Source organism: Cyprinodon variegatus, unplaced genomic scaffold (genome assembly GCF_000732505.1).
Source record: "Cyprinodon variegatus isolate N-32 unplaced genomic scaffold, C_variegatus-1.0 Scaffold198, whole genome shotgun sequence".
Taxonomy (NCBI): domain Eukaryota; kingdom Metazoa; phylum Chordata; class Actinopteri; order Cyprinodontiformes; family Cyprinodontidae; genus Cyprinodon; species Cyprinodon variegatus.
Window position 1 is genome coordinate 919992 of NW_015150651.1, and position 26082 is coordinate 946073.

The window sequence follows — 26082 nt, forward strand, 5'->3', positions numbered from 1 at the left end:
GACTGCTGGAGGACACAGGGGCCACTTTTCATCATTCTGCTACATTCTATCTCTATTCTCCTACTCTGCAGTATTTATTAATTCAAACTCTAACGTTCTACTCTCTCTGCTTTTTCTCATAGTAGCTTCATCTGGTCTGTTCCTGTTTGGCTGTGACTCCATCCTGGAGAAAAATATCAGCTGTGCTGCTGCCACCAATGCCTTTGTATAAAAAAATCATAATCAGGTTTATTGCCAAGTAGGTTTGCACTTACAAGGAATTTGACTTGGTGTTGATGGTGCAGACTAAATAGACATACAGAATACAGAATCCATAGATATATACAATATAAAAACATACAATATAATATATGCAGCCCTGCGATGGACTGACGACCTGTCCAGGGTGTACCCTGCCTCTCGCCCATTGACTGCTGGAGATACGCACCAGCACCCCTCGCGACCCCGCTCAAGACAAGCGTGTAAGAAAATGAATGGAAAATATATGCAATATATATATATATATATATATATATATATATATATATATATATATATATATATATATATATATATATATATATATACAGTAGATGTAAAGCAGGAGGTTTGGAGATGCTACATTGTTGTAGTTTGTAGGTCCTGAATGAGGAAGGGAAAGCCACTGAGCCGCCATGTGATGGTCTGGGACCTGGACTTCATCACGTGCTCTGACCGCATGTAAAGCGTAGTTCACATTTGACTCAAACAAAAAAATTTAACTGCAGGCCATGGATAAATATATGCATATTGTGAGAAATCAAAAACTTTGTTTTGGGTCCTTTCTACGTGTATTTATTTCAGGTTAAATCAAACTTGATGTTACAAAATCCAAAAAGAATGAGTTACACAATCAAATCAATAATTTTATCTAGTTTAGAGTGAAAAGCATGAGTTTGAATGAACAGTTACATGTTACACTTTATTCAGTGCAGGGTCTCTGGGCTTTGCTGATAAGGCTGGTAGCAGATGGGAAGAAACTTCTTGTGGTGTGAGATTTTGGTCCTAATGGACTGCAGCCTCCTGCCAGAGGGAAGTATCTGAAATAGTTTGTGGCCGGGATGTGGGATGTGTCCTGAAGATTGCAGCCAATCACCTTCTCTGTAGACTGGATGACACGCTGCAGTCTGCCCTTATCGGTGACACCAGCGTACCAGATGGTGATGGAGGAGGTGAGGATGGACTCAATGATGGAGGAGTAGAAGTGCACCATCATTGTCCTTGGCAGGTTCAATTTTTCCAGCTGCTGCAAGTACATCCTCTGCTGAGCTTTCTTGGTGAGGGAATCGATGAGCTCTTCCTTATATACTACAATTGCTGGGTATAGAATGCAGCTGTGCAGTTCATCATTGCTGTTGGGCGGAAAACTTAATTTATAGAATTCAAATAAACTTTTTATGAATTAATATCCTGGTGAAGATCCTCAGTCATCCAGGTCATAGACATTCCAAAACAAAGTTTAAAACCAATACACTTTGTTTCCAAGTTTGAAGAAGTTTTTCTTCCCATCCAGGAAGCTTTCTCAATTCAAAATGTCAGAATTAGCGTTGAGTTTGAGGTTTTATAGAGTGGACCAGCATCGGGTATTGCAGGCTAACTAAAAACCCAAACGACCCTCATTCCAAAGGGGCTGAGCCATTCGGTTGGTTCAATTTTCATGTTTTCTACACAATAACAAGGCTTTGTTTTTGGTCCACTCTATAAAAGTCATGGGAATCCATACCTAAATTTAATGAATATGCTAACCAAAATGTTGGAATATTTAAAGTAAACATGGGAACGCTCCCAGTTTTTATGCACAAACTGAATATTGAGTGCGATCCAAATTCCTGCCAATCCCATGGTGATATTGATCAATATTTGGCTATGATGAAGCAAAACCAGTATATATTGTAACAGAGAGCAGTAAAAACACCTGTGACCTCCCCACACCATCAAACACTGCCCATACCTTCACACATTTAGATTACCCCTACAGTGCCACCAGTGGTAGAACAAAATACAGTCTGTCAATTCACATAATAACCAACTATCACCACCAAACCAAATCGATTTATTGAAACCAAATAAGATTGACCCCAACTATGGCCAAAAACAGATTTGATTTTGCTTATGCGCAAGACACTGTCTGGATTGAGTAATGAGCGGGTAACAGTAGAAAAGCTGCAGAGAGGTGTGTTAAACTATGACTATGCTTTCTGGTCTTTCATGATTCTTGGGGACTAATACAGTTTGCCAGATTCCAAGAAAGAAGAGCTGCAGCATCTAAAGGAGGATGGTTGCCATCTCTCCGAATCAGACCAACTTTCCTTTACCAAAAAGGAAAGCTTTAAGTCTATTTTTAAAAGTAGAGAGGGTGGCTGCCTCACTTGGAAGCACAAATAAAACCTACAGTTTCAAAGCAAAGGGCTCTCTAGCAAAAAAAGTTACAGTCAGAGATCTGTTTTATTGAGCTTGATCGTTAAGGACTTAACATGTGAGGAAGATAGTTAAGTCTGGTTTAAAGCTGGTCATTAGGAAAACTTTAAACCCGGCTCCATTTTAAACTACATGGAGCAACGTGTCCTTCTCAGATTGGAACAAACTCTCCAACTCTTTGGCTAAATGCAAAAATGTAGAGGAAAACTTACAATCTACATCCCCCTGACTCCATGTAGTAAGACAGATGTAGCAGTATCATGCTTTGGGAATAATTTGTAATATTCACCAGGAACAGGGAAACTGATCAGAAAAGTGAGGAAGACCAAGTGGAAAAATAGGCCAATCCCAGAGGAAATGTAGTCGGAAGCTACAGAAGGTGAATGGGGACCTATAACCTTCAGCAGGAAAACACACGTAGGAATAACATGCATACATATGAATATACTACAAATCTATATACATATTTCTCTCTTGAGCTACATATATACTCATTTGAAATACTGCACTAGATTTAACATTCAGAATTGCCTCAGCCATTTGCTCCATTAACCACCATGGGTCATGCAGCTGGTTTCTGATGTAGCTGGAAAACCAGTTCAAACCACTCATGAAGTCACTCTATCAGTATCATTTAAACAGCCTGTTTCCACTCTATAATCAGCATGAAGCTTGGCCTCATTCCCCAATTCAAGCCAATAGAAATAATCAGTTAAATTAGGGGATGTCATAGCCAAAAGAGATAATTAATGCCTCATAAACATTTGCAAGCCTATTTCAACAGGCCCATTTATCCACGTGGGGAAGGCCAAAGCGTTTAGACACAAACCAAAAGCACAGCTCAGCAGACCAAAACTCAGCCAGTACTTTAAGAAGGGTGAAACGAGGGCAGCAGAGAGCTCTGCCTCTCGTCTCAGACTGGGTATTATAGCAGCAGTTAAAGAGAGGTGGACTATTGATCTGCAGATAGATGCTGCCCACCAGAGGGAGGGGGTCGGGTGACATACAGGCTGTAGATGCTCAGATAAACAGAGATCAGCTAACAAAGGCTGAATACATTCCCTTAAGCCTTGGAAACCACCGATTGACAGGGAAAAAACGAGAATATGAAAGAACAGGGACTTCTGATGTGCTGTAAGCAATATTCTTTGACAACTACCATTCTAAAAATTAGAACAAAGGAAAGTATATCCAGCTCTTTTTATATTATTATTTTGTCTTTTTATTTCTGGAATATATATTTAATTAGAGGCAAACATCAAAAACTTGTATTTTACATGAGGAAATATCAAAAATGTTTCTCAAAGACATGGAAGGAGTACAGAGCGCGTACTCCTCATGGCTGGCGCGTTTTCGTTTGGCTGAGAGAAGATCCTCGTAGCCACCTCCCTTCCTCTGATATGATGCTGAGGCGGGATTGTCTCGATTCTTACCTTCAGACAATGGATGGTTGAGGAGTTTCCTGGATATTCAGCCAATCTACAGCATGAAACAAGCTTTCAGCCCCTGATGGTTTCACTGGTTGATTTTTGGTGAATTGTGCTTAGCTGGTCGGTTCTGGTTGCAGAAAGACATCATCAAACCATGACACTTCCATCTACATACCTTAAAGTTTGCTAAGAGGTTCCTTTGACTGTAGTGCTGCATGTGAGAGTCTGGTGGTTCTTATTCAGGGTTTATACAGGGATGAATAACTCAAATTTAATGCTCTTTTAATGTTCTTAGAAATAATTTTAATGCCACCAACAGGTACCCATTTACAGGCTGCAGCCAGGTCCCGAGTTCCTCGTTTTCCGACCCCTTTTGAAATTAGCTTTTTTCTCCCCATTCCCTAGCTTTATCTCCGACTCAAGCTTCTTTTCTAAACATGCAGCTCTGCGATCAACCGGAAGCAGTTCCACGCAAATATATCGTGATATATGTCTGACGAAATTGTTTTTACAATTTTATTTTTTTTTAAATAGAGTATTTTAAATGCCACAATAAACAGATTTAATAAATTTTGATGCCAATTAAGGCCTTAATTAAAAAAATAATAATTTAATGACTTTTAATGACAGGCGGAAACCCTGTTATTGCGAGTATTTCCAGGACATCCACCCAGAGGAACAGACCTTTATCTATAATAATGTTCGGTGATTGAGACTGGGTTTGTTTCCGCCTTCAGATTTGCAATATGCAGATAAGCCCATCTTTGTATTGAAGCTAGAGGAACATGCTAACTTTAGTCTGGATATTTACCAAAATATCCTGAATGAAAACAGTTACAGCTGATGGTAGAAAATTTAACAGAAGTGAACTGCAGATCAGGGATTACAACCCAAAAATAAAGTACTTGCTGCTGAAACCCAGTTCTCTAAAGTCCCATTTTCTTAATCTACTTTTATTCTCTTTTGTGAAATATTTATGAACTAAATGACTTTTTTCCAGCACAGCCTTTCACTTCCCTCTAGGATCAATGACGGATTTATGAAGTGAATTTAATTCTCCCATTTTGTGTGATTCTTCTGTTCAACCGAACCGAAGCCTTGAGCAGAAGAGCAGCCAGCAGAGTCACATGAAGCCAGCACTTCCAGAACATGCATACGCATTCATTGTTTCTGATTACTTTCGCTTTTGGACCTCAATAAAAACCGTATGAACTCAAAATATAAGAAGAATATGCATAAAATAAATAATAACCATTAAAGCGCCCAGTCATCCAGACTATTGGTCAATATTCATTGCTGAGGATATCCGGACTAAAAATCTGATTATAAGAGCTGCTTTTGAACACAGCTTTATTTCCTGCTGTTCTGAAGTTTGAGTTTCAACCTAAATGGAGACATTTTAATGAGCAGCTTTAAGATGGGAGTAGACTGTCTGCTGTTCATCTGTTGCACCTGAAGCAGAACTCAGACCTACCTGCCAAACGTCTGACGGTAATGAGCAACAGTTATAACCACATGGTTGAGTCCAAAGAGGAAGAAAAAGATCAAAATGAGACAAAACAATCACTTAGTTGGCCTAAAAGGGCCATAAATAAAATTTTATTCTCTCAAATTATTAACAAGCCACAGGAAACCTGCGGCTGTCTACCACAGCACTTAAAACATCTCATTCTGGCACAGTTCAGAAAGACATGAGACCATCTGAGATCCTCTGAGCCGCCCAGACTTCTGAAGGCTCTCTTCCTTACTTTCTTAGAAAAATAAAACATGGTAATACTGTACCAAACGAGTGGCAGAGAACCGGGGGTGGGGGGGTTATTAGTGTGGCAGGGGAAGCTGGAACCAAACAGCAACAACAATATTAACTATGAAAAACCTTGAAGCTTTTTTTGTTGCAAAGCTGAAGCGCGATGGGATTAATCTCACCGTTCCCCTCTCAGCAGTTTATCTCGTCCTCATCCTTCCTCTACTGTTCTTTTTAAACGAAATGTGAAATAAAATTTGTGATAAAACCTATAGCAGCAAAAGAGTAACAGAGGAATAAGAGCGTAAGCGAGTGACCCCTGGATTGATAAGGAAGGCATGGGTTCATAGAGGTCCATTGGTTTCTGGCCGGATGATGAAGGACAGTCTGAGCTCATCTTCCCTCGCTGGGCACCCTGCCAAGTGCGGCCATGATGCGGCCGAAGCGCTCACACAGCTCCAGCGTGGAGTAGCTGGGCAGCTTGGGAGGGTCGTGGAAGCTTTTGATCTCCGTTGAGCAGTCTAACAACTTGGGGAGGAAGTCTGTGAGCTTCTCCTGGAGGTTGGCTGGAAGCAGGGGGACAGAAACAGAGACGGTGAATAAACATCTGGGGCATCGCTGGAGGATTAGAATCCACTGAAATCACAAGGTAAATATTTACAAAGTCAGATCACATGAAGTTAGGAAGCATGTTCCACAGCCGAAGCCAAATGAGCTCAGTGGGACTGAACTGAGTCTGCTTTCCTGAACAAAGGCCTGATAACCCCACAGGCTGATAAACGCTTCAGGCCAAACTTTCCCAGCAACAACCAAGAATCACATCTGGATCTGACTCAAAACATTAAGGTTATTTTAATCAGATATCTGACTTACTCTGTATTAACCTTCAAAAGGAACACAAAGAATAACATGAGTCTCCTAAAGATCTGAACAGCAACACCAAATTTCAAAGCATTTTATTTGGATTCCCTAAATCACTAAAAGGATTAGTAAAAAAAAACTTCCAGCTGCTTTAGAAAAGGAATGTGAAATATGAAAGATTTACAGCTTCCTCTGGTTAAGAACAAAATAAACAAATGGCAAGTTTTTAAGTCTTTTCAGAGATGAGGATAAACCAACAGATTGCTTTAATTAGTCAGCTGTAATAAGGGGCTCCCTGTTCTGTGTTTGCTTTTTCAATTCAGATCAAACTAAAGGTTCGCTGATAAAAGGTGAAATGTGTTTCACCTTCTGATTGAGTCGTCCTTCCATTGCGATTAAAGACGATCCAGAATTCCTCCCTAGGCTAAAGATGGCCCCGGGTTCCCCTTTGGACACTACAGTTTTGAAATTAAAGCAATGGCCTAGTCAAAGCATGACCCTGAATTCACTTTAGAGTAAGTTGCAGATAAAAATGTTAACTGATGTTTTCCATCTGATTCTACCAGATTTGAAGCTTTTCTATAGAGAAATGAAGAGAACATTTCTAGACGTGCGTTTAGAGAAGAAAACAGTCATTTCTTTGCATTCCAGCTGATTTCATGGTGCTACAGGCCGATCATTGATTCTGCAGAACGGTTAGCTGATGGAGAGCTGAAGACTAACCAGCATGTTTGTCTGAAACCAGTTTAAATGGAAGAACAGGACTAACGGCTCCAATGTTCATTGTCCTATTGAGGAAATTTAATCCAGTTTCATTTTCATATGAGACATTGATCAATCTACAGAGCCTGCAATGGGCAGAAGAAGCTCTGCGTTGGGAGCATTGGAAGGAGGCTTTTTATTGGAGGCCATTTTCAGCAGGCAGTGATTATTGTTGCTGTCCTGCTACAGCTGTGGGAGTTCCTTTTAAAATGAATCACTGTGGTTCATCCAGTAGACCAATGGTCTTTGATTTTAGTCCAGCTTCCTGAACATTTTAGATGTTTCTCTGCTGTTGGAGCAAAATGTTCATGAAGCTGAACCACAACGACTAGAATGGAAGTAACTGGAAATACGAGGAGGTAATGGAAGCACAGGGGTGCCTGGTAGAAGGCTGTTTCAGAAGGATCTGCTGCCACACTCACCACTAGTAAGGATTTTAGTTTAGAAATATCATTCCCATGGATAATAACCATGTAGAGCAGCTAAAAGGGACACTTGCTACTGATTGGATGGTTCTACTGCTCTGATTGGTGGTTTCAGATCCATTTCTTACTGCATTTCCTGTTTCCTACTGCACTGAAAATCATCTCCATCATCCAGGAAAAGTCAGACTTAGAGGCTGAACCAGAGTCTTGGTGGAGTGTCAGACCCATGAAGTCTACAAACTCATCCTGACGGACTCACCTTCCATCTCCTGGCCCAAGTAGGAGCACCAGCGGTTCCTCATGTCCTCCACAGCCAGCAGGTCCTTCTCCGTTTCCTGAGCTAGCAGTAGAGGAATACACGGCACCACCAGCTCGTTCATTATGCCCAGGCCTGTGGTCACCTCTGGCTCCTCTCCCGTCTCAAACATGGCAGCCGCTTGTTCATTTAATTTCTACACACACAAGAAGGAAACTGATGAGTTCAAGTTGAATAAGTTGGATACAAACTTCAACAGTCAGTTGGCTCCAGCTGTAGCTTCAGCCACTTTATGAACAGCTGAATGGTTCAATGCACCCTTCCTCTCTACAGCTCTTTATAAACAAAAACTGATGATGAGTGAGGGCTGCTGCTCTTCCAACCCGCAGATTTTGGATTTATTTGAAGAAGGCGGAAAGTTAAGAGGCTTTCTTTAGGCCAGCTGACCAGCAATGAGCAGCAATAAGTAGGGAAGGGGTAGCGCAGCTTTACTGGTTTGAGCAACATAGCTGCATAAACTCTTGCTCTACCTCCTTACAGATGGTCACCCCCTCCCCCTCTCTGCGCTGCAATGAGGGATTATTCTGAAAGGAAAATTTGCATCAAGATTTCTTTTTACCTCGGCTAAAATGATATTATGTTAAACGATTTCAGTCCAATCTTTGGCCAAACCTGCGGTTTTCAGTACTGGTTGATGTTTTATGGTTATAAAGTGTGACCATGTTGAGTGTTAATTTAAATAATGAATTTGAAAAAAATCATGTGAAAAGGTGGATCAAACTAATCTGGATTATGAAGGAATCTGAGGTGTTTTCTCTCTGGCCTTCAGCCTGTCTGGATGGAGCGCTCCGATCCAGCTGTGCTGCCACGGACGGAGCGCTCCGATCCAGCGGTGCTGCCACGAACGGAGCGCTACGACCCAGCGGTGCTGCCACGGACGGAGCGCTCCGACCCAGCCGTGCTGGATCTGATAATCCAGTTGACAGAAAAGGTTTGAATGTGTAAACATAAAGAGAACGAGGAGAAGCTCCTGTAGCTCACATTAGCTGGATTTATGGCTGAAACACTTCAAAATAATCCTGATTAATCGCTTATTGAATTCATTGTTAACTAATTTAGTAATTCATTAATTATCAACTGTAGTATAGACTGTAACGCATGCTTTTAGCTGACAGAGCAGACATTAGACCGAAAATTATGTATAAATATTTAGCATGTCTGTCAATATTCTTTTTTTTCCTTTTCTCCTACAATGTCTACATTTGATCACTGCTGTGCTTTAAGAAATGAAAATGTCATGAGAGCTGTACTAAACGAAATTTCATTTTGTATACACTGTGTATACAAAATGACAATAAAGTTTGTCTAAGTCTAAGTCATTCAGATTTCCACATGTAGAAAAACTAACAGATTAATTGATTAGCAAAGTAACTGTTAGTTGCAGCCCTCGCTGGATTGGTCTATAACTGATTACTGCTTTATCCACAGTAGAATCAGAAGATGAGAAAATTCAATCTGAATGTTGTTTATGACCTAAATGCTGGAAGAAATATTAGACTGATATACTTTGTCAGCGTTTGTTAGCATGTATTTATTTTGTCTGCTGCTAGAGATGTTTTTCATTTCCTTTATTAGATCTGGGACTAAAGCGGGTCTTGAAATTCTTGCCTGAATGCAGAAACAAGCTCCTCTCTGCGTTCTTGGCCTCTAAGCACGCCGCCGTCACACACAAACTCACTGACCTCCTCTCTGAGGAGAGACGGTTTGGAATCAGGAGCTGCGAGGCTGGATTTGTAAAATTTCCAACCCCATTAACTGTGTCAACGTTAGCTGTGTTTTCAATTAAAACAAGAGCCGAAGGTAAACAGCTGCCTGGACAGAGCCAGAGGTTCTGGCCCTGGATCTGAGCTGACCGCTCCTGGCTGAGGGTCTGAGGTTAGCTGAGGACACGCTTGTGACTCATGGTAATGTGTTTACACTTGCAGGGCCTCCTGCTTCCTATTCCCACTACAATGATTACATTATGAGCACAATGCTGGTGTAAGGTTACCGAGTGCAGCGCAGAGAGAGCCGAGGACAAAACGGATAAGACCGAAAACCAGACTCCAACCAATAATGCAGGAGCACAGGCTGCTTTGTGGGAGGGAAATGAAAAGAGGCTCACATCGCAGCACTGAAAGGATTTTCACCAATTAGCATCAGATTTTAAAAAAAACTTCAGTGGAATCTTTTGTGGGCTTCAGGCAAGCCAAAGCAATATCTCAGTGAAAGCAATCTGATGATAGTAACCAAGCTCATCGCTGAGGGGGAAACATCCAGCTTTGTTAGTTTTGCTGAGTCACTTTAGCAAAGGCGGTCTGATGAAGAGGAAAGGGAGTAACAAAGAGGAGACGGGGATCAGAGGGAAGGACTACTTAAAACAAAGATTTCTGTGTGCAGATAATGTCCTCGATTCAAGTCATACTCTAAACAGGATGAAACATGAAAACCTCCGGCTCACCAGCAAACACTCTCTGCGGTAATATCCCAGGAACTCCTCGTCATGTCCTCGGTACAGCCCTTTCACCAGAAGCTCCCTGTTGTACTGGTACGAGTAAATGAGATACATCAGGGCCTCCACGTAACTGCAGAAGAAGACACAAACAAATAACCCCGTCAGATAAAGCTGGACCAAAGAAACATCCGAGTAAAGAACTCAGTGACCCCACTGCACAACTGTTCATCTGGGAGCGGCTCTCTGTGAAATGGTGCCCCCTGCAGGAGAAGCTGAGGTGATGGAAATTTAGCTTTAATGTGTCTGACTGAGATGATTGAAAACATGTGAAACGCCTCCTGAAGATCAGGGATCTACCTCATCTGCCCTCCTGCTTCAACACTAAACCTGACAGGATTCAGACATTCTCTGGATTGCAAACTTTCCCAGTCACAGACTCCAGAGCTCCAGGATTTATAATAAAAAACATTTCTACATATAAACAGTTACTTTAAATAATCAGGATTAACATTTGAAACCTGCAAAGATATGAACTGATACAAAAATGTTAACAACATCCACCTAATTCAGAGTAATCCTCGCCTTTTTGCAAATGGAAAAGCAAATGACTAAGGTCCCGTAAGCCCAGATTATGTTCGATACGTCATTTGAAAGGTAACATCTTCTAGTTTCTGAAAATGGTCTGACTAAAACAGCCTAAATTTCAGCAGTTAAAACATGACTGTTTTTTTTTTCTTTCTTGAAAATAATCAGTCTTTTTTGAATAGCAGTAACAAAGACCTGCTTAAAAATAGGCATGTGTCATTGTTATATTTTTATTCTGCATCGTGTCAACCACACCTGCGAATAATTTCAGACTTCTAGGTATAACAGTTCTAGAGATATGGGAGTTTAAACGTCTGGAGTCACCAGCGTCTCTAAACCTCTCCAAATGTGCCAAATTATTCCAAATTGTGATTCTTGCTTTTACACAACAATTTTACCCCAAAAATCCCACCGGAGTAATTTTATGGCCACAAATAATTTCCCCCCCCCATTTTTTTAAATTTTCTTTTCTTATTATTTATCTAACAGTGTGCGATGATCCAGGATCGGATCTGTTTTTGTGACTTTACGCATGGCTCTATATCTGGGCTGCATTATTTAAATTAGCCATGCTTAGCATTGTTTTAAAGATAGTTTCATTGGTTACAGAGCCAAACATTGCCTGTGGTTTTAACCAATAGCAGCCGGACTAAATGAGGCATAACAGGAAGAGACTTGGCGTGCATTGCTCTCACAGACGGGGAGCGCTTGTTAAACTTTGAGGGCTGTGCCGGCGTCAAATCTCAACAGAAATGAACTGGGACATTTTTGTTTGTAGGCTGGAAGGTGAGGAAAACAAACATAACAAAGATTGCAAATATTTGAGGAAGCTAGGGCAGTTAGCAAGACAGTTAGCATTAGCTATAACCATCGAATTGTTCTGATTGTAAAAGCGGATTTTATGTGGCAATTTTCTCATTATGGGATGTTTTTATTACAAATATGCTGGATTACTTCTCATCTGTGGACTCTTAAGGACAAATGGAATATAAACAATCTAAGATTGGATTTATGATATGGCCTCAGGATCACTTCAAAGGTAGGATGTCTGAGCGTTATTCTAGAAATCTTTATCAACTGTGCTTTGCTGCTCATGGTTTCCATAAAATGACCTTTATGGTTGAATTGTGGAGAAATCTCATCTTTCTCATTGGTAAACTATTTTAAAGTGTACTGCTGTGTTTAATGTAAACATAGACACCAGATTAAGATTTTAACTAAACCTGGGGAATAATCCTTTTTAGGCATTTCAGCAAGATAAGGTGTAAAGTTTCCTCTGTTTTAACTTTGAAAAATAATCACTTTTGAACTGAATTGCTAATGGGATTTGGACATTAATATATTGCTGGTTGACAGTTTTGTGTTGTTTTTAATGAAAAAAGTCTTGACATTTTTCAGTGACTCAGAGTTTGATTTAAGAACAGTTAAAAATAAATCTCATTAATTGTTCTTAAGACTGTATCCCTTATGCTGTAATGGAACAGCGATCAAACAGCACTGTGTGTTATCAATCACTGCACAGAAATCTGATGTTTTATGAGATAACGTTGGCATACTTTGTCTTTTGGAAGAGCTCCAACCCAGTCACCATCAGTACTGTTGTCTGACGGAAATTCCTGTAGTCTTGATGCCAAATCTGTCAAAGAAAACAAAGTTATTAAAAAAAAAGTTCTCAGTAAACATTAAAAATCATTAAGACACTAAAAGCTAACAACAGCCCACGTCAGGAGGAAGTAGGAAACACGGCATCGTTGTCAAACGACAGTCATTTCTTTCCTGGAATTTTTCCACAATCTGTTGATGATGTTGCTAAAAAGAAGTTACAGGTCTGTGACAGCCAGAAATCTTGCTGGTTTCTGGGTGACCAAATACATATTTTCCATCATAATTTACAAATAAATTCTTTAAAAAAATCGTACAATGTGATTTCCCGGAAATTTTTTCCCTCATTCTGTCTCATAGTTGAAGTGCACCCATGATGAAAATGCAGAACTTGCACAATTAGTGGCGGACTAAATACTTTTTGCCCCCCCTGTATTTTAGCAAATTAATCCTTGTTCTCAGAAATAGTTCGTGTTCTGTTTTATAGCAGACATTAGATCATCATTTTTAAATGCTTTTAGCGTGTAACGTCATCATACTGGCTGTCCGTCCCTTCACTGAAAAAACATCGAAATGGGAAAAAATGAGCTTTTTCATCTTGTAGAAAACGAAATAAAAAAACTTCTCACCTCATATTCATCCATGTTGACCTCGTCAGGCTTAATCAGGTCTAGTTTAGCTCGTGCCACTTGCATAATGCTCTTACATCTGTAAGGGAGGCGAGACAGAAAGGAAGATGGATGAGTGCAAGCAAAGAGACGCTGAGTCATCGTGATGAAATGGTCCATGTTGCCCCAAGGCCCAAACACGGCCTAATGAATCACTCTTAAATGCCGAGAGGAGAAGTGAAACGCTCCTCCGGAGGCTCCTATTGAGGCCACATGCACGCATTCATCTAATTATCTTGCTCAAAATAGAGAAGAAGGGAGAAATCAATTTTGTTCTCATGAATATGGATTGAGGCCAACATGTAGAGTGGAAAAGTTTTAACAGACAGTGCAGCCTCTGTGTGACTTTTTAACCATGGAGGGGGAGAGTCCTCTGTTAAAACAAAGATAGTATAATGTATATTTGCAGAGTGGTCTAAATCAAACAGGAAGAGATGTTCGTGCAGAAGGATTTCAAGAGCAATTTAGTTGGATGTGTTGCTCTGCTGACCAGTCCAAACATGGCAATTTTCAGGACTCTGCTGCCCTCTGCAGGCCGTCATCAACAGCAAAGAATCTGCACCTGACCTACCGCCACAGGGCTGGATGCTTGGCTTTTTAACCCGGAGCACAAACGCTCCCAAATGGAAAGAAATTAGCAGCATAGAAAAAAATGAGGGGCAAGACTTTTCTTAAATAGCACCATCTTTGAAAGGAAAAAACAAACAATGAAATTAACCCTTGTAATATGGTCCTGGTCTATTTTCCATTAACTATCACCAAACTTCCTGCCTGCTTCTGTCCTCAAACTCAAGCCAAGGGATCCAACCTGATTTAAACTTGTAAACCTTTTAGCAGTGATGCTAAAAATCATCAAAACATGAAATACTGAAGGCATGTCCTGTTTGTCAACATCTCCCATTAAAAATGAAGACAGACTGTTCAGTATGACCAGTCATAACATTGATGCCATACTCATTTGTGTTTTCCTAATTTAGACCTACATAGCAGAATAAATTATACTAAAAAGATAGAGTGCAGACTTCATAGGTGTGCGCCTCATGTGGCCATGGTTGCTAATAGGATTCAACGACTTCGACAAAAATCTAAATTGTGATTATTTTCAACAAATATGAAGCTGAAGTGGTTTGTTGATGCCATTTTCCACGCTAAGGTTTTGTTTTTTGAAAATAAAACTGTAGCCATCTTGCATCAGAATTTCTCTGATGTAATGTCACTTCATATGAAGCTACACATATTTCAATGTTTCCTCAGCATCACATTGCTCTCCCCAGTGGTCAACAGGTGAGTCATACCACAGACAGATGTCTTCATCTAACAAAGCGTGAGTAATTCACATAAATGTCTAAACATTTAAATACAGCTGAACCTGCCGTGTATGATGGAGCAGGAGGGATGATTTCACTAAGCTGGTGACGATGGATCTGGTAGCGGTAGTAGGGAACATATTTTAAAGGATCATCAATGTTTCCTGACCAAGATAGATAACTTGATCAGACTATATGGTCAGTTCGATTCACAATCACCATTGCAGAAAACACGGTTTATAACATGACAATGGAAGTATTAATACTTTTAGCTGTTTTTAAGGTATTATGCAACAGTTTTCTCTTTGAATAGAAGTAAAAAGAAAGTGATTAATTTTATTAAAAACTCAGAAGAAATTCTAAACCAAAAACACAAATTTAAAAGCTTTAAAGAACAGAAAGGTATCTGGTAATCAGATTAATCTGCGTTGCGTTGTACTGTGGGAGTGATTCACAGCAGGATTCAAAGAACTGCGACAATGTGTAATCAGATTACTTAATGTACCTCTCATCAAAGGCCAGGTTTCTGTCTGCAAACTGTGTGAGCAGAGTCCTCTCCAGGATCTTTTTGGGCGCCTCGTTCTGGATGAAATACACGATGACGTGGTGTAGCCTGTAGTCCGTCTCAGGTGGCGAATCCTCCTGGGCAAACCTCAGCAGACGAGCGTATTCCAGCTTGATGGCCTGATCAGAGAGACGAGGCACAGGAACATCCATGATTCAAGTTGATCAACACGGTAAGGCGGAGATGCTTCTCTATTTATTCATATTAATAAATGACTACTTTAAAATAATAAAGATTTAAACTCAGCAACACATCTACATTTTTATAAATGTAAAGAAGAAACCTAAGAAATAAAGCAAACTATCTGCGCTTTACTTTAATGTTTTTCACTCTGTTAAAAGGTTGTGATGTTTATGCTGTATTTTTAAAGATCCATTGCAATATGTTAAAAAAGCATGAAGTTAATATTTTGGCAGTAATTATGTTCAAAAAAGTAAACCCATATAGATTTACTGCTTTTGTTTTGGCAAACCTGGTGGGTGTGAAGTACAGCTAATGAAACCCCAAAATTCAAGTTCTTAAAAGAAAAAAGAAAAAAAAAAAGGACCATTATGTCAAACAAGAAAATATGTTTTTTTTCCTCTCTTTTTAACAGATATGAACTAATTAAGTCATGGTGAAGTCAATACTTTGACAGCTCTTCAGTATCCAGCTCTTTGATCCATCATTGTTGAAAGGAAACGTTTTGTAAATGAAAATAAAAAAAAATTCAATCTAGAAATTAAAACCTTTTTTTCTTTTCAATTTTCATTTTTTCCAAACTTTTTTTAAACAGATCGCATATTTTATTTTAATTTTTTTATTTGTTTTTTCCTAGCTCCATGTTATGAATTGCCTTCTTTTTAACTGCGTTTCACCATAACTTCACTCCATTAAAGCCCTCCCTCTTTATCAATAAACAAGTTTTTGCTAACGGCTAGCAAACCAATAGATATGTGTTTTCTACAATCACTTCAGAGGAAGCCCCCCACCCCCCGAAAGTGAAAAGACTGATCTGTAAAGCACAATAATTTGAGAGAAACAGCAAAGTTACTCTCATAACTTTTGTTTTGATTAAGAAAATTTTAAGAGTTTTATCTGTGGATTGCAGTTTTTCCATTCACAAAACATGTTCTTTGTTTATAACAATAATGGAAGTAAATGTGTTGCATACTCCAGCAAACAGTCCCTTAACACATGTGAAACCATAAAAGGCCCTAGGTAAAGTAACAGGCTGTTCAGAAAGTACTGTATTCAAGCCAGTTATAGGAGTGGAAGGATAAGGTGTGCTGAACAGCTTTCAGATTAGAGTAAATGTTGCACAATTTAGAAATCAACCAGCTCCATGATGCTTTATGGAGCTAAACAGTGTGCTGGTGTTGGCCCACTATGTTCTATCAACTCTATAGATCAGCAACCTACCAGGAAATGTTGCTGACAAGCTTTATGCAGATATTGATTTTCTTTTCCCCTCAGCAGGACTTCCATCACTTAATGACCACTGACTGATTGAGCAGCAACACTTCCTGATCTAAACCCTGAAGATGTTTCTGTACTACTGAAAAGAGACTGAAACAAGCTCAGGAAAGACTTTCAGAAGACAGAGTTTTCTCTATTCCCATTTTTAAATCAGTAATATTCACATATAAGAAGATGAATTTGGGGTTTTCATCACTTTGCATGGGATGGATCATTATATCGGATTCACCTTTAAAAACTAAACTACTGCAAATATCCACCAGGATGTAGAAATGAGGACATAAAAAAAGGAAGTGAGAGAGAGTGGGATGAGGAGAGGTAAAAGGAGAGAGGTGGTACCTTAAAAAAGGCTGCCTCAGGCCCGTTCTTTTCATATATGCTGCTGGATTTGCCAATGGCCATAATTATACCCTGCATGTTGGGGGTCATCATTATCTACCCAGAAAGCAGGAACCAAGTTATAGAAAATATAAACCAAGTAAAACATGAAATATACACGTTCATGGCTCTCAGGCTGTGCTGTGCAGGGGTTAGGACATGCCAGCAGTCCATGCACTATTAGTGGCACAAACAAGGAGAAAAATGTGCATCACTCAGAAAAGATGTGTAAAAACCAGGCAGCGGACATGACCTACAGCCAGTTTCAAAGTTATTTGCAGATTCTAAAACAAACTGAAGCCAAATCATTTGGAATCTATTGTCAGAACTTATCCATATGACAAATCTCACATTTTATCTTTACAGCTGTTCCACTGCAGGATACAGATTTACCTGAGAACACTACACTGCATTAAACTTATGTTGTTGGTGTCATTTCCTGTTTTATCTGGTTTCAGTTCACAAACCAACATATTCCTAAATCTTCATGCAGTGGCAGACTTGACCAACACAATGAACTGATGGGTGTCTAAACTCAGCAGACATGGAGAGTACATTCAGAATACAAAAATTCACCAATTACAACCACCACAGAAAACACAAAAAATGTTCTGAGGTTCCTTCCCTATGAGGCAGATGAACAGGAAACACAAAGACGAATAAGGAGGCTGCATTCCAGATGCACTGATACTATGAAGTCACACAACAGGATGTGCTGAGAAGTCTAAAGAACAGTTACATTATAGATATTGACTAACGAACAAGGGCAGCCCAGGTGTGCCTCCTGTCTGTAAATGTTTGACCCACCCCACACTCCGTCCTAATTCGTCTCAGACTACAATGATTTATTAACATAATCGATTACATCAATTATGAAACTTTCCTAATTTTGGTACGTACTTAAAATGACATGCAGGTCAGGGCAGTAAATTGTTAATTAAATTCGATTCAGTTTATTTATATAGCGCCAATCTACAACACGTCTAACTTCTACAAAAGTGTATTAAACTGTAATAAACAGTAATACTTTTGACATGTCTGATCTTCCATTACTCCTCTGGTTAGTTGTAAAGGGATTAACATGGCCACTAAATACACAGGACTGAAGCTAAACAGAAGCCTGAAGCAGCCTGCCCTGCTCTTGTAGCTGATACTAAAATGCTTTAATCTGCATTAACAGAACTGTTAACATTAGTTAACAGAATTGTTTTTTTCTGCATTGGAGGTCTGCTCACTGACTTCCTGTTAAACATAAGTATAGTCGAGTTCACGTATCAGTTTATTTGAGATAAAAAATTATGGATAAAAGACTTGGTATCACCAAAATAAAATAATCTGTAGCCCAACCCCTTAAACCAGGCCATCCAGGTACAGACCAAAATTTCTAAAACATGTTTTAAAATGCTTTTTTTTCGACAAGTACTTTTTTTTTTTTTTTTAAAGGAGATTTAAAATTCAACCTGACATGTGTGACTCTGCAGGAGTAATGCAACAGCAGATATAAATTTTTAGCCCCACCCCCCTAATGGCTGGTCTAATTGAAAACTAGAGGCTCAGTTCTTTCCAAAGAGGGGTCGGATCTAATAGTGCGACCATTTCAGGCGATGTAACTGGAATGTGCTACATAAACTTACTCTGTTATTCTTATTTTCTACTCAGTTTGGTGATATTATTGGTAAATTTCAATGAAACTATGGCTAAATCATAGTAGCAAAGGCTTTGTCTTATGCAGAACGTCTCCAATAATGTAAATCAGCATATTTGTCTGGCTAGATTCCCTTTTATGAGTGGAAAAATGCATTTTTGAACTTTTGAAATTGTGCCAACTAAAACCTTTGAGGAACAAACATGCTTCTACCTATTCAGTCCAAATTTGCTTGACTTATAGTTGAAATGTGGATTTATAAAGTCTGAGGGTTCATTCAAAGTTTCAAATGGGCTTTCATGGTGTTTTGCAGTGTTTGTGTAAAAAAAAAAATGGCGAGGCTAAAAAAAGTTTTAATTTTTTTCTTTCCTTGATCACATATTATATTGAAAATATTATTAAATAATAATATAAAAAAAAATTTAAATAGTAGTTCCACCTGAAAAATATTCCTCCACGCCATGCTGTCAAACAAATACAAACAATTGTAATTCCAATGTATAGTTTGGGAGTTGAATTTTCTTTAATTCACATATGTAATTTCAGGTGGAATTTGCTGTTAAATTTTGCTGTTAAATAGATCATCAGAGCTCATGTTAAAACTAAAAGATACGTGAACTACTTCGCCAGGTCATCAGGGGTTTTGCTGCTTAGTTCCAGCCGTTGACCTCTGTTGTTCTTGTCAGTTCTTTGAGGAACAAAATAATTCTGTGAATTTATTCATGATTCTGAGATATTATACAAAATTCACATTATAACCATTTTGTAATGGTCACACGTGTCCTGAAGCCTGTGTATGAGATTAACCAAAGGAAAAACAACACCTTACCCCTCTTAGCTAATGTGCTCAGAATGCTCCATCTGAAAATCCTTCCCCTTTTGATGTCATAAGGAGAAATAAGAAGCCTAACGGTAAAGGTCCGGCCTTCTTTTTATGTATCATTCTGTGCTCTCAGACAATCTCTACAAACTGACTGGTCGTCATGGTTGTGGCTTGGCTTTATTGGCTGCAGTTGCCATCAGTAACCATGAAATAACATTGATCAGCTGACTAATTTACATACACAATATTGATGTGCTTTGCATGGACCATTTTTTGTCAAATGTTAGAGCTAAATGGGCAGAGCATGAGATGGAGCCCTAGATTCGAACTTTGAGGTACAGCTGCTGTTTTATACAGCTAATTGTTTTTTTTTTTTTTGGTGCTTCTGAGGTATCCGCCGATTCCTATCCACACTGTTAAAAATGTTTAGCCTACATGCTTTATGTTGGCTGAGAAACAATAGTTAATCTGGTGTAGATCATCTTTTATGTGTCCCTTGGCAACATTTAATTAGGTAATCAAATTTAAAGGAATACACACTAAAGAAAAAATAATTACTGAAAATGTCCACCATTTTTCCACAATAAAAATAGACTCTTTAATTGATCAGTAATGTTATGATTTATATGTTCCTTCGATGTTGAAGATGGCGTTGTAGCTTTTAAGCCCAACATCTTTTCTGTCAGTAGCTATAGGAGGAATGAAAAAAGGAAGCGCACAACAAACAGCCCAGATAAGAATAAAGGTTTGTGATAAAAAGTCCACGAGATAAAAGGTCAGAGAAGCATCATGAAAACCCGTCCCTACAAACGCAGCTGCTTTTTGCCAGAGCCAAACGTTGATTGGCTGAAGTAGAAATGATTCTTAAGGCTTCTGCACAAACAGGTTAGTCTGAGTGCACATTTCCAGCCTGATGCCAAGTCCAGACTCAGCCAGCAGAAAAAAGTATAGAATCATATGTAGAGCCATGTGTTATATGGACAGCCATAAACTTCTGTGCAAAAAGAGACAGAAGAAAAGCTCAGATAGAACTGGAGCTACCTCGTCATCATAACCACCCTCCTCTGACTGAATCACAAAGGTGCCCACATGAGGAATGGCCACTTCTACGGTGCGCTGGCAAGGGGACTCATCCTCTGTGACCAGGTCAGAGGGTGTGGCACAAGCAGCACTCATCTGGGCCTCAGGCTGAAGGGTGGAGGGGGAGGGGGGTGACTGGAAAGGAAGTGTAACAAGTGAACAGGGAGGACAGGTGAAAGGTCAAGACATGTTAAAAGGAGGAGGAATAAAACTAGGAGAAATGTAAGGATGCAGCTAAAAAGTCCGACTGCCCTACTCTTAACATTTAAATGCTTAACTACATTTTAGACTGGAAGCCTCAGATCTTGCCATCAGTAGCTCTTGCCCTCTTTTTGTACTTTAATCTAAAATTTTCTTTGATTCAACTCAAATACACTAAGAATATCCCAAAATGTTAAATGGGAAACCTGAAGATGAACAAAAAGACGTGAATTGAGTTTCCAACATGGCTGCAATGGGAATAGTATGGAGATTATTAGACCCATAACACACATTGTTCTGTTAAATACCTTATTATTACAAAATTTGAATTCTTTTAATACTTAGATAAACTGGAAGAAAACATGTTTTTAGCATGCATTACAAACATTTGTGGAATCACAAACAAAGAATTGTTTTAACTTGCAGCTAGAAACCTAATGCTGTGTTCATACTGAACGCGTTTTGGACGTCAAAGCATCTGATTTACATACTAAGTCTAAGATGCACTGCCGGACATCTTGACGCTGTTCCTCAGAGCATTTTGGCATCTGGGCGTTGGAATGTCGACACTGGAGTTCAGAAAATGTATCTTTGCCGCTCCTGGAGCGTCAGCCAATCAGAAAAGCTGATCCAGGAGTTTTCTGGGTGAGACAGACACTACCTGCGTCTGTCATTGTTTCTGCTGGCATTCTGCATATGAAAAATAAATGAATACCAGGGAGTTAAACTCTAAAGGTTAAAAAAAGCTGGAAGAATGGATTGTTATGTAGAAGGAACAGAGAGTGAGCTCTGATCATTATTGCTGCACTAAAATGTTTTTATGAACTATGGAGAAACAGTTTATAAATACCCAAATGAACTAGAAATGTTAAAACTATAGATGAAAAATGTTCGATTGTATATTCTGGTGGTTCCTTTTTTTTTTAAACTATAAACTCTTTCTATTCCCTTCCAGCAACTACGAACGGCCGCAGAGAGCTTTCAGCGGGGATTTCCAGCAGTACCTCCCGGTGGTATGTTAGAGGTCTGGTGCTCCAAACAAGGCCTGCATATTTTAGTGGCATCATAATCCTGATGAACAGAAGATGTTTGGAGGTGGACTTTCTCACTTAAAAATGTGTTAAAACTATTTTTCCCAACTCATGAAGTAAATAAAGCCAAGCTAATCTCTAGCTTGAAGCTACAGAACAGAGCAGATAAACAACCAGAACACCGAGCATCCAGACTGTCAAAGCAACTTCATACATTTGATTCGACATCCAGAGTTCGTCAATTAAGCGTTGTTGACGCCCAAAACATGTTCAATGTGAATGCAAATAAGAGTCTGAGGTTTAACTGATCATGTCTATCTGAAAGGCTCTATGATTAAGAAGCAGTGAGACGGGTTAGCTAATAAAAAAATCTATTACATTTTAGTCATTAGAAATTATTTTCTTGAAACCTCTAACCTATGAAACCTCTAACATGGAATTTGTTTTCGAGTACTCATTTTTTATCCTTCTCTCTCCAGACAAATTCCATACTTTTCCAGAGTTTGCAGCAGCGTGAAGGAACTCGGACGGATTATTAATTCAGCAGCTTTTTCTCCCACATAGGACTAAAATGACGATGCAACATTTAACTTCACTGCTTATTAAAGCACAGCCAGGTACTGGGTGTGTAAAGGTTTGGATTTGTGGTGGATTTTCTCCTCCTCTGGGTATTACATCTAAGAGCTGAAATATAATGTCTTTGTAACAGGGAGGGGATGTTTAGACAGGATCAGAAGCTTCAGCTGTAACACCATCCTGCACTAAATGAGTTAGCATCCTATACATACAGCATTTAACAGGACTTCCGGGCTCCTCTCCTCTTGCTCTGCAGCAGCTCTAGAGATCGCTCTCTCCGTGTCTTCCTGCAGGTGCTTCAAGTCGTTTGAAGGTGACGGTTGCTCCAGGTACTCTGGATCCTGCTGTGGTACTGAAGCGCAGCAGCAGACAACAGAGATAAGTACAGGAGATTTAGGAGTGTTAAAAAAAAGCAAAGATGCCAAAATCCTTCACTCCAATGTATTGTAATTATTAGGCTTGTCCCGATCCGATCCCGATCCGATCCACGTATCGGATCGGGACATGCTCGGATAGGCTGGTATCGGCCAGTATCGGTATCGGATCGGAAATCCAAAAACAATATCGGTATCGGATCGGAAGTGCAAAAACCTGGATCGGGACATCTCTAGTAATTATACTTTAAATCCACTTTCATTACCCCTACCAGTGTTGTCTGGAGGGCTGGACTCCATACTCATGGGTTGTGGAGAAGAAGAGGAGGTGGAAGTGCTGGATGGCGCCACTGTGGCGGCTGCTGCAGCCAGGGCCAGCTTCTCTTGTTGGGCCTTGCGAGCCTGCATGGCGTCCCATTCTTCCATCTCCTTGTCAAACTGCTCATTATCCTCTTTCACATACTGCTTGAGGTCTGGAGGCAGTTTGTCCATGCCGCTGAGGATCTGGCCAGTCTCTTTATCAAACTCCTCTGCAACAGAGAGGGATAACGATGATCAGGAGAAGTTCTGGAACAATATCCCCACTAAAGCCCAGTCACAACTTGACGATTCAGACCAGCGTATGCCTCAACATATTTGACGTACTCCAGACGACAGTTAAACGTGTTTCTAACATACAGCTACTGTATAATAGCGTATTTGCAGCATTTTGGTATAAAAGGGAGCTCACAAGAGGAAGCTGTCTGTACTCCTCCAGACTCCATCCCCATCATAGGGTGAGGGAGAAGGTGAGTGTGATGGATCCTCCCTGCGTTCACACCCACGACCAAAAAACTTTCTAGCAGACATGATGCTGAATCAGCTGCAACTGCAAACCTTCTTTCTTTTTTATTTCTTCTTTTTTGGGGGGGATTAATACCCAGCCAAGTTAATATACCTCAATCAAAGACATCTTTTTATGAAGTTCTGGACTCATTATGAATAACCTACTTATATGACCAACATTGAAAAAATACATAGAAAGTTCAGCACATGTCAGCGCTTCAGGAGATTCTGGGACGTTGGGCATACGCTGTCTAAATCGTCAAGGTGTGACAGGGCCTTAAATGAGTGGCTTCACTCCTTAGTGGTGGGTTCTGAATAGTGTTGCGCCGATGCCATTTTTGGCCCCGATAAATGGCTGTACAGTATCGGCTGATGCCGATACCATATTGATACCATCTGTTTGAAATTTATATGTGTGTGTGTATATATGAAGAACTGCATTCTACTTGCATGTAAAATAACTGCCATCATGGCTTTGTCAAGCTGCTGCTATCTAAGAATTGATGACTGAAGAATGATAGGTGTGCTACACAGACATATACGCTGGAATAAAACAATATTTTTAACTGCTGCACACAGAGAGAGGAAACGATGGGGAAACTACCCCCCCCCCCTGTGAATCCCATGCATACCTTTTTGTTTTTTTAAAAACAGATATAAAGAAAAAAAAAAACAGGGTTGTTTCACTAATAAAACCTGAATACACTGTATACTATGGGTGTTTGTTTCAGACTTTATATCGTATGTGATGGAAACAGAAACTAAATCCTTGTTTTTACCACCATTCTGGACGATAAACTCTCCCGTTTGCTGTTTTCAGTCACTAAATAAACAGAAATATCTCTATATTTAACCAAACTGTTCCCCTTTGACCTTCTACATCATTTGAAGTCAGTAAAGTTAAACAACTTTATATCCTCCCAATTGTACTGAATCTGGTGCTCCGTCTGTGCCAAATTACAAATTTCGGACGTATGCGACCTAGCGGCAAGGCTACACACAGTCCACGCTCAAGGACGGCGTACCCTTGTTCCCAATGCTACGAGTATAAACCAAGATTAAAACACAGATCACCTAAAGAAGTACAATCATCTGCTGTTTGCTGGAGAATCCAACTGTGCAGTAAAAACACCTTCAGTTACAGATGATTAGACCACAGACTGGATGTTAGCCCGTTTGTACCTTCTATAAGAAATGGCTTCTTGTCATTAATGTACATGAGACAGTAGGCACTGGCATTGCGGTAGCCTCCAAAGGAGTCCCTGACCAGCTCCTCCCAGGATGACTTAGTGACTGAGATGTCGTTGTACTTCATCCAGCAGCGCTGATGGGGGTCGTAGATGTAAGCCCAGTAGTGGCCTGCATTGGCCTGACCTTCATGGACCAGAACTGCATGAAGCCGGTAAGGAACCTGCGAAAGAACACAGGACCTTAGAAATACAGATAAACAGAACAGGGAGGAGATCATTTTGTCTTCCAATATAATGTGGCTCACCTGCATCATAGATTTGTCTGAGTACATAAGCTCAATAGTTCTGTGGATTCTGGTTATGCTGCCTTGCAGATCTGATGAGAAGAACATCAACAAATTATTTAATTCTAAACTTCACTGTTGATAAACATAAAGGCTGAAAAACAAGCAAAAACATATGCAGTGACCGATCTTGAATACATTCACAGAGTATTTAGAAAGGTTGACTCGGTACTTGAGGAAAAAAAAAATAAATTAAACACAATTTGAAATAAGGCTGTAACAACATAACTGACAAAAATTGTGGCAAATTTTTAGAAGGGAACTATAAAGGCAAAAACCTTAACAGAGCACGAGCGGAGTTAGCTCATCTTAAAACATCTGTGGCGTACACGGGAGTATTTGGAAGATTTTAGTTGCTTCTCACCTTTATAACATTTTATTTGTCAATTACATCATGCTTCCATATGACTGTCAAAACACTGCATAAATGCAGACATTTAAAGCTGCAGTAAGTGTCTAGTAGTTCCCATTGATTTTGAAGTAAAGAGGGGAGAACGGCGCTCGGCTTATCGCACCATGACGTCACTGCCGGAAGATGTCAGGAGTGAGGTGTTACTATATTTGGGCAAAAATGGCCGCTGCCGGACTCAGTGATTGTGACGGAAATTATTATTATTATTGTTTTGTTTTTTTAACTCAACGCTAAATTCATTAAATCAATGCGAACATATTAGTTTTAGGTATAGATGATTATTGCTTGCTGACCGGACTTTTCCTTTAAGTCTTTCTTAGTAACTTTGTGGTGGCGACTCCATGCCACAACAATCACAGCACCAACATAACAAAAACTGCTCTTAAAAAATATACACTTTCAAAAAGGCTTCTTGTCCACTGACATGAATAAGTATGATTTATAGCATTAAACCATATTTAGTCATATCCCCTGATATTTTTCAATCAAAACTGGAGAAAAGAAATAAAAGGAAAAAGAAAAGACATAAAAAAAATATAAATCCTGATGATTCTACAATTTTGGGTATTTAAAACATCTTTCATTCTAATTTATCTTTTAGATGATAAGG

General features: G+C 39.6%; 1 protein-coding gene across 4 annotated transcripts in view; it reads right to left on the reverse strand.

The window, feature by feature from the left end:
- Positions 1 to 5441: 5441 nt before the first annotated feature.
- usp25 (ubiquitin specific peptidase 25) overlaps positions 5442 to 26082 on the reverse strand; it is a 49491-nt gene continuing 28850 nt past the window's right edge. For 2 of the 4 annotated variants that reach the window (XM_015379722.1, XM_015379720.1), the window contains exons 15-26: positions 25022 to 25092; positions 24709 to 24937; positions 22974 to 23231; positions 22540 to 22679; positions 20481 to 20654; positions 16933 to 17028; positions 15076 to 15254; positions 13225 to 13303; positions 12550 to 12629; positions 10415 to 10538; positions 7918 to 8110; positions 5442 to 6176 (exon numbers count right to left, since the gene is read on the reverse strand). In XM_015379722.1, the coding sequence (XP_015235208.1) occupies positions 6004 to 6176; positions 7918 to 8110; positions 10415 to 10538; positions 12550 to 12629; positions 13225 to 13303; positions 15076 to 15254; positions 16933 to 17028; positions 20481 to 20654; positions 22540 to 22679; positions 22974 to 23231; positions 24709 to 24937; positions 25022 to 25092 (1796 nt within the window). In that variant the 3' untranslated portion in view covers positions 5442 to 6003. The remainder of the gene's footprint in view (positions 6177 to 7917; positions 8111 to 10414; positions 10539 to 12549; positions 12630 to 13224; positions 13304 to 15075; positions 15255 to 16932; positions 17029 to 20480; positions 20655 to 22539; positions 22680 to 22973; positions 23232 to 24708; positions 24938 to 25021; positions 25093 to 26082) is intronic. The other 2 variants (XM_015379719.1, XM_015379723.1) reach the window with 2 other exon arrangements.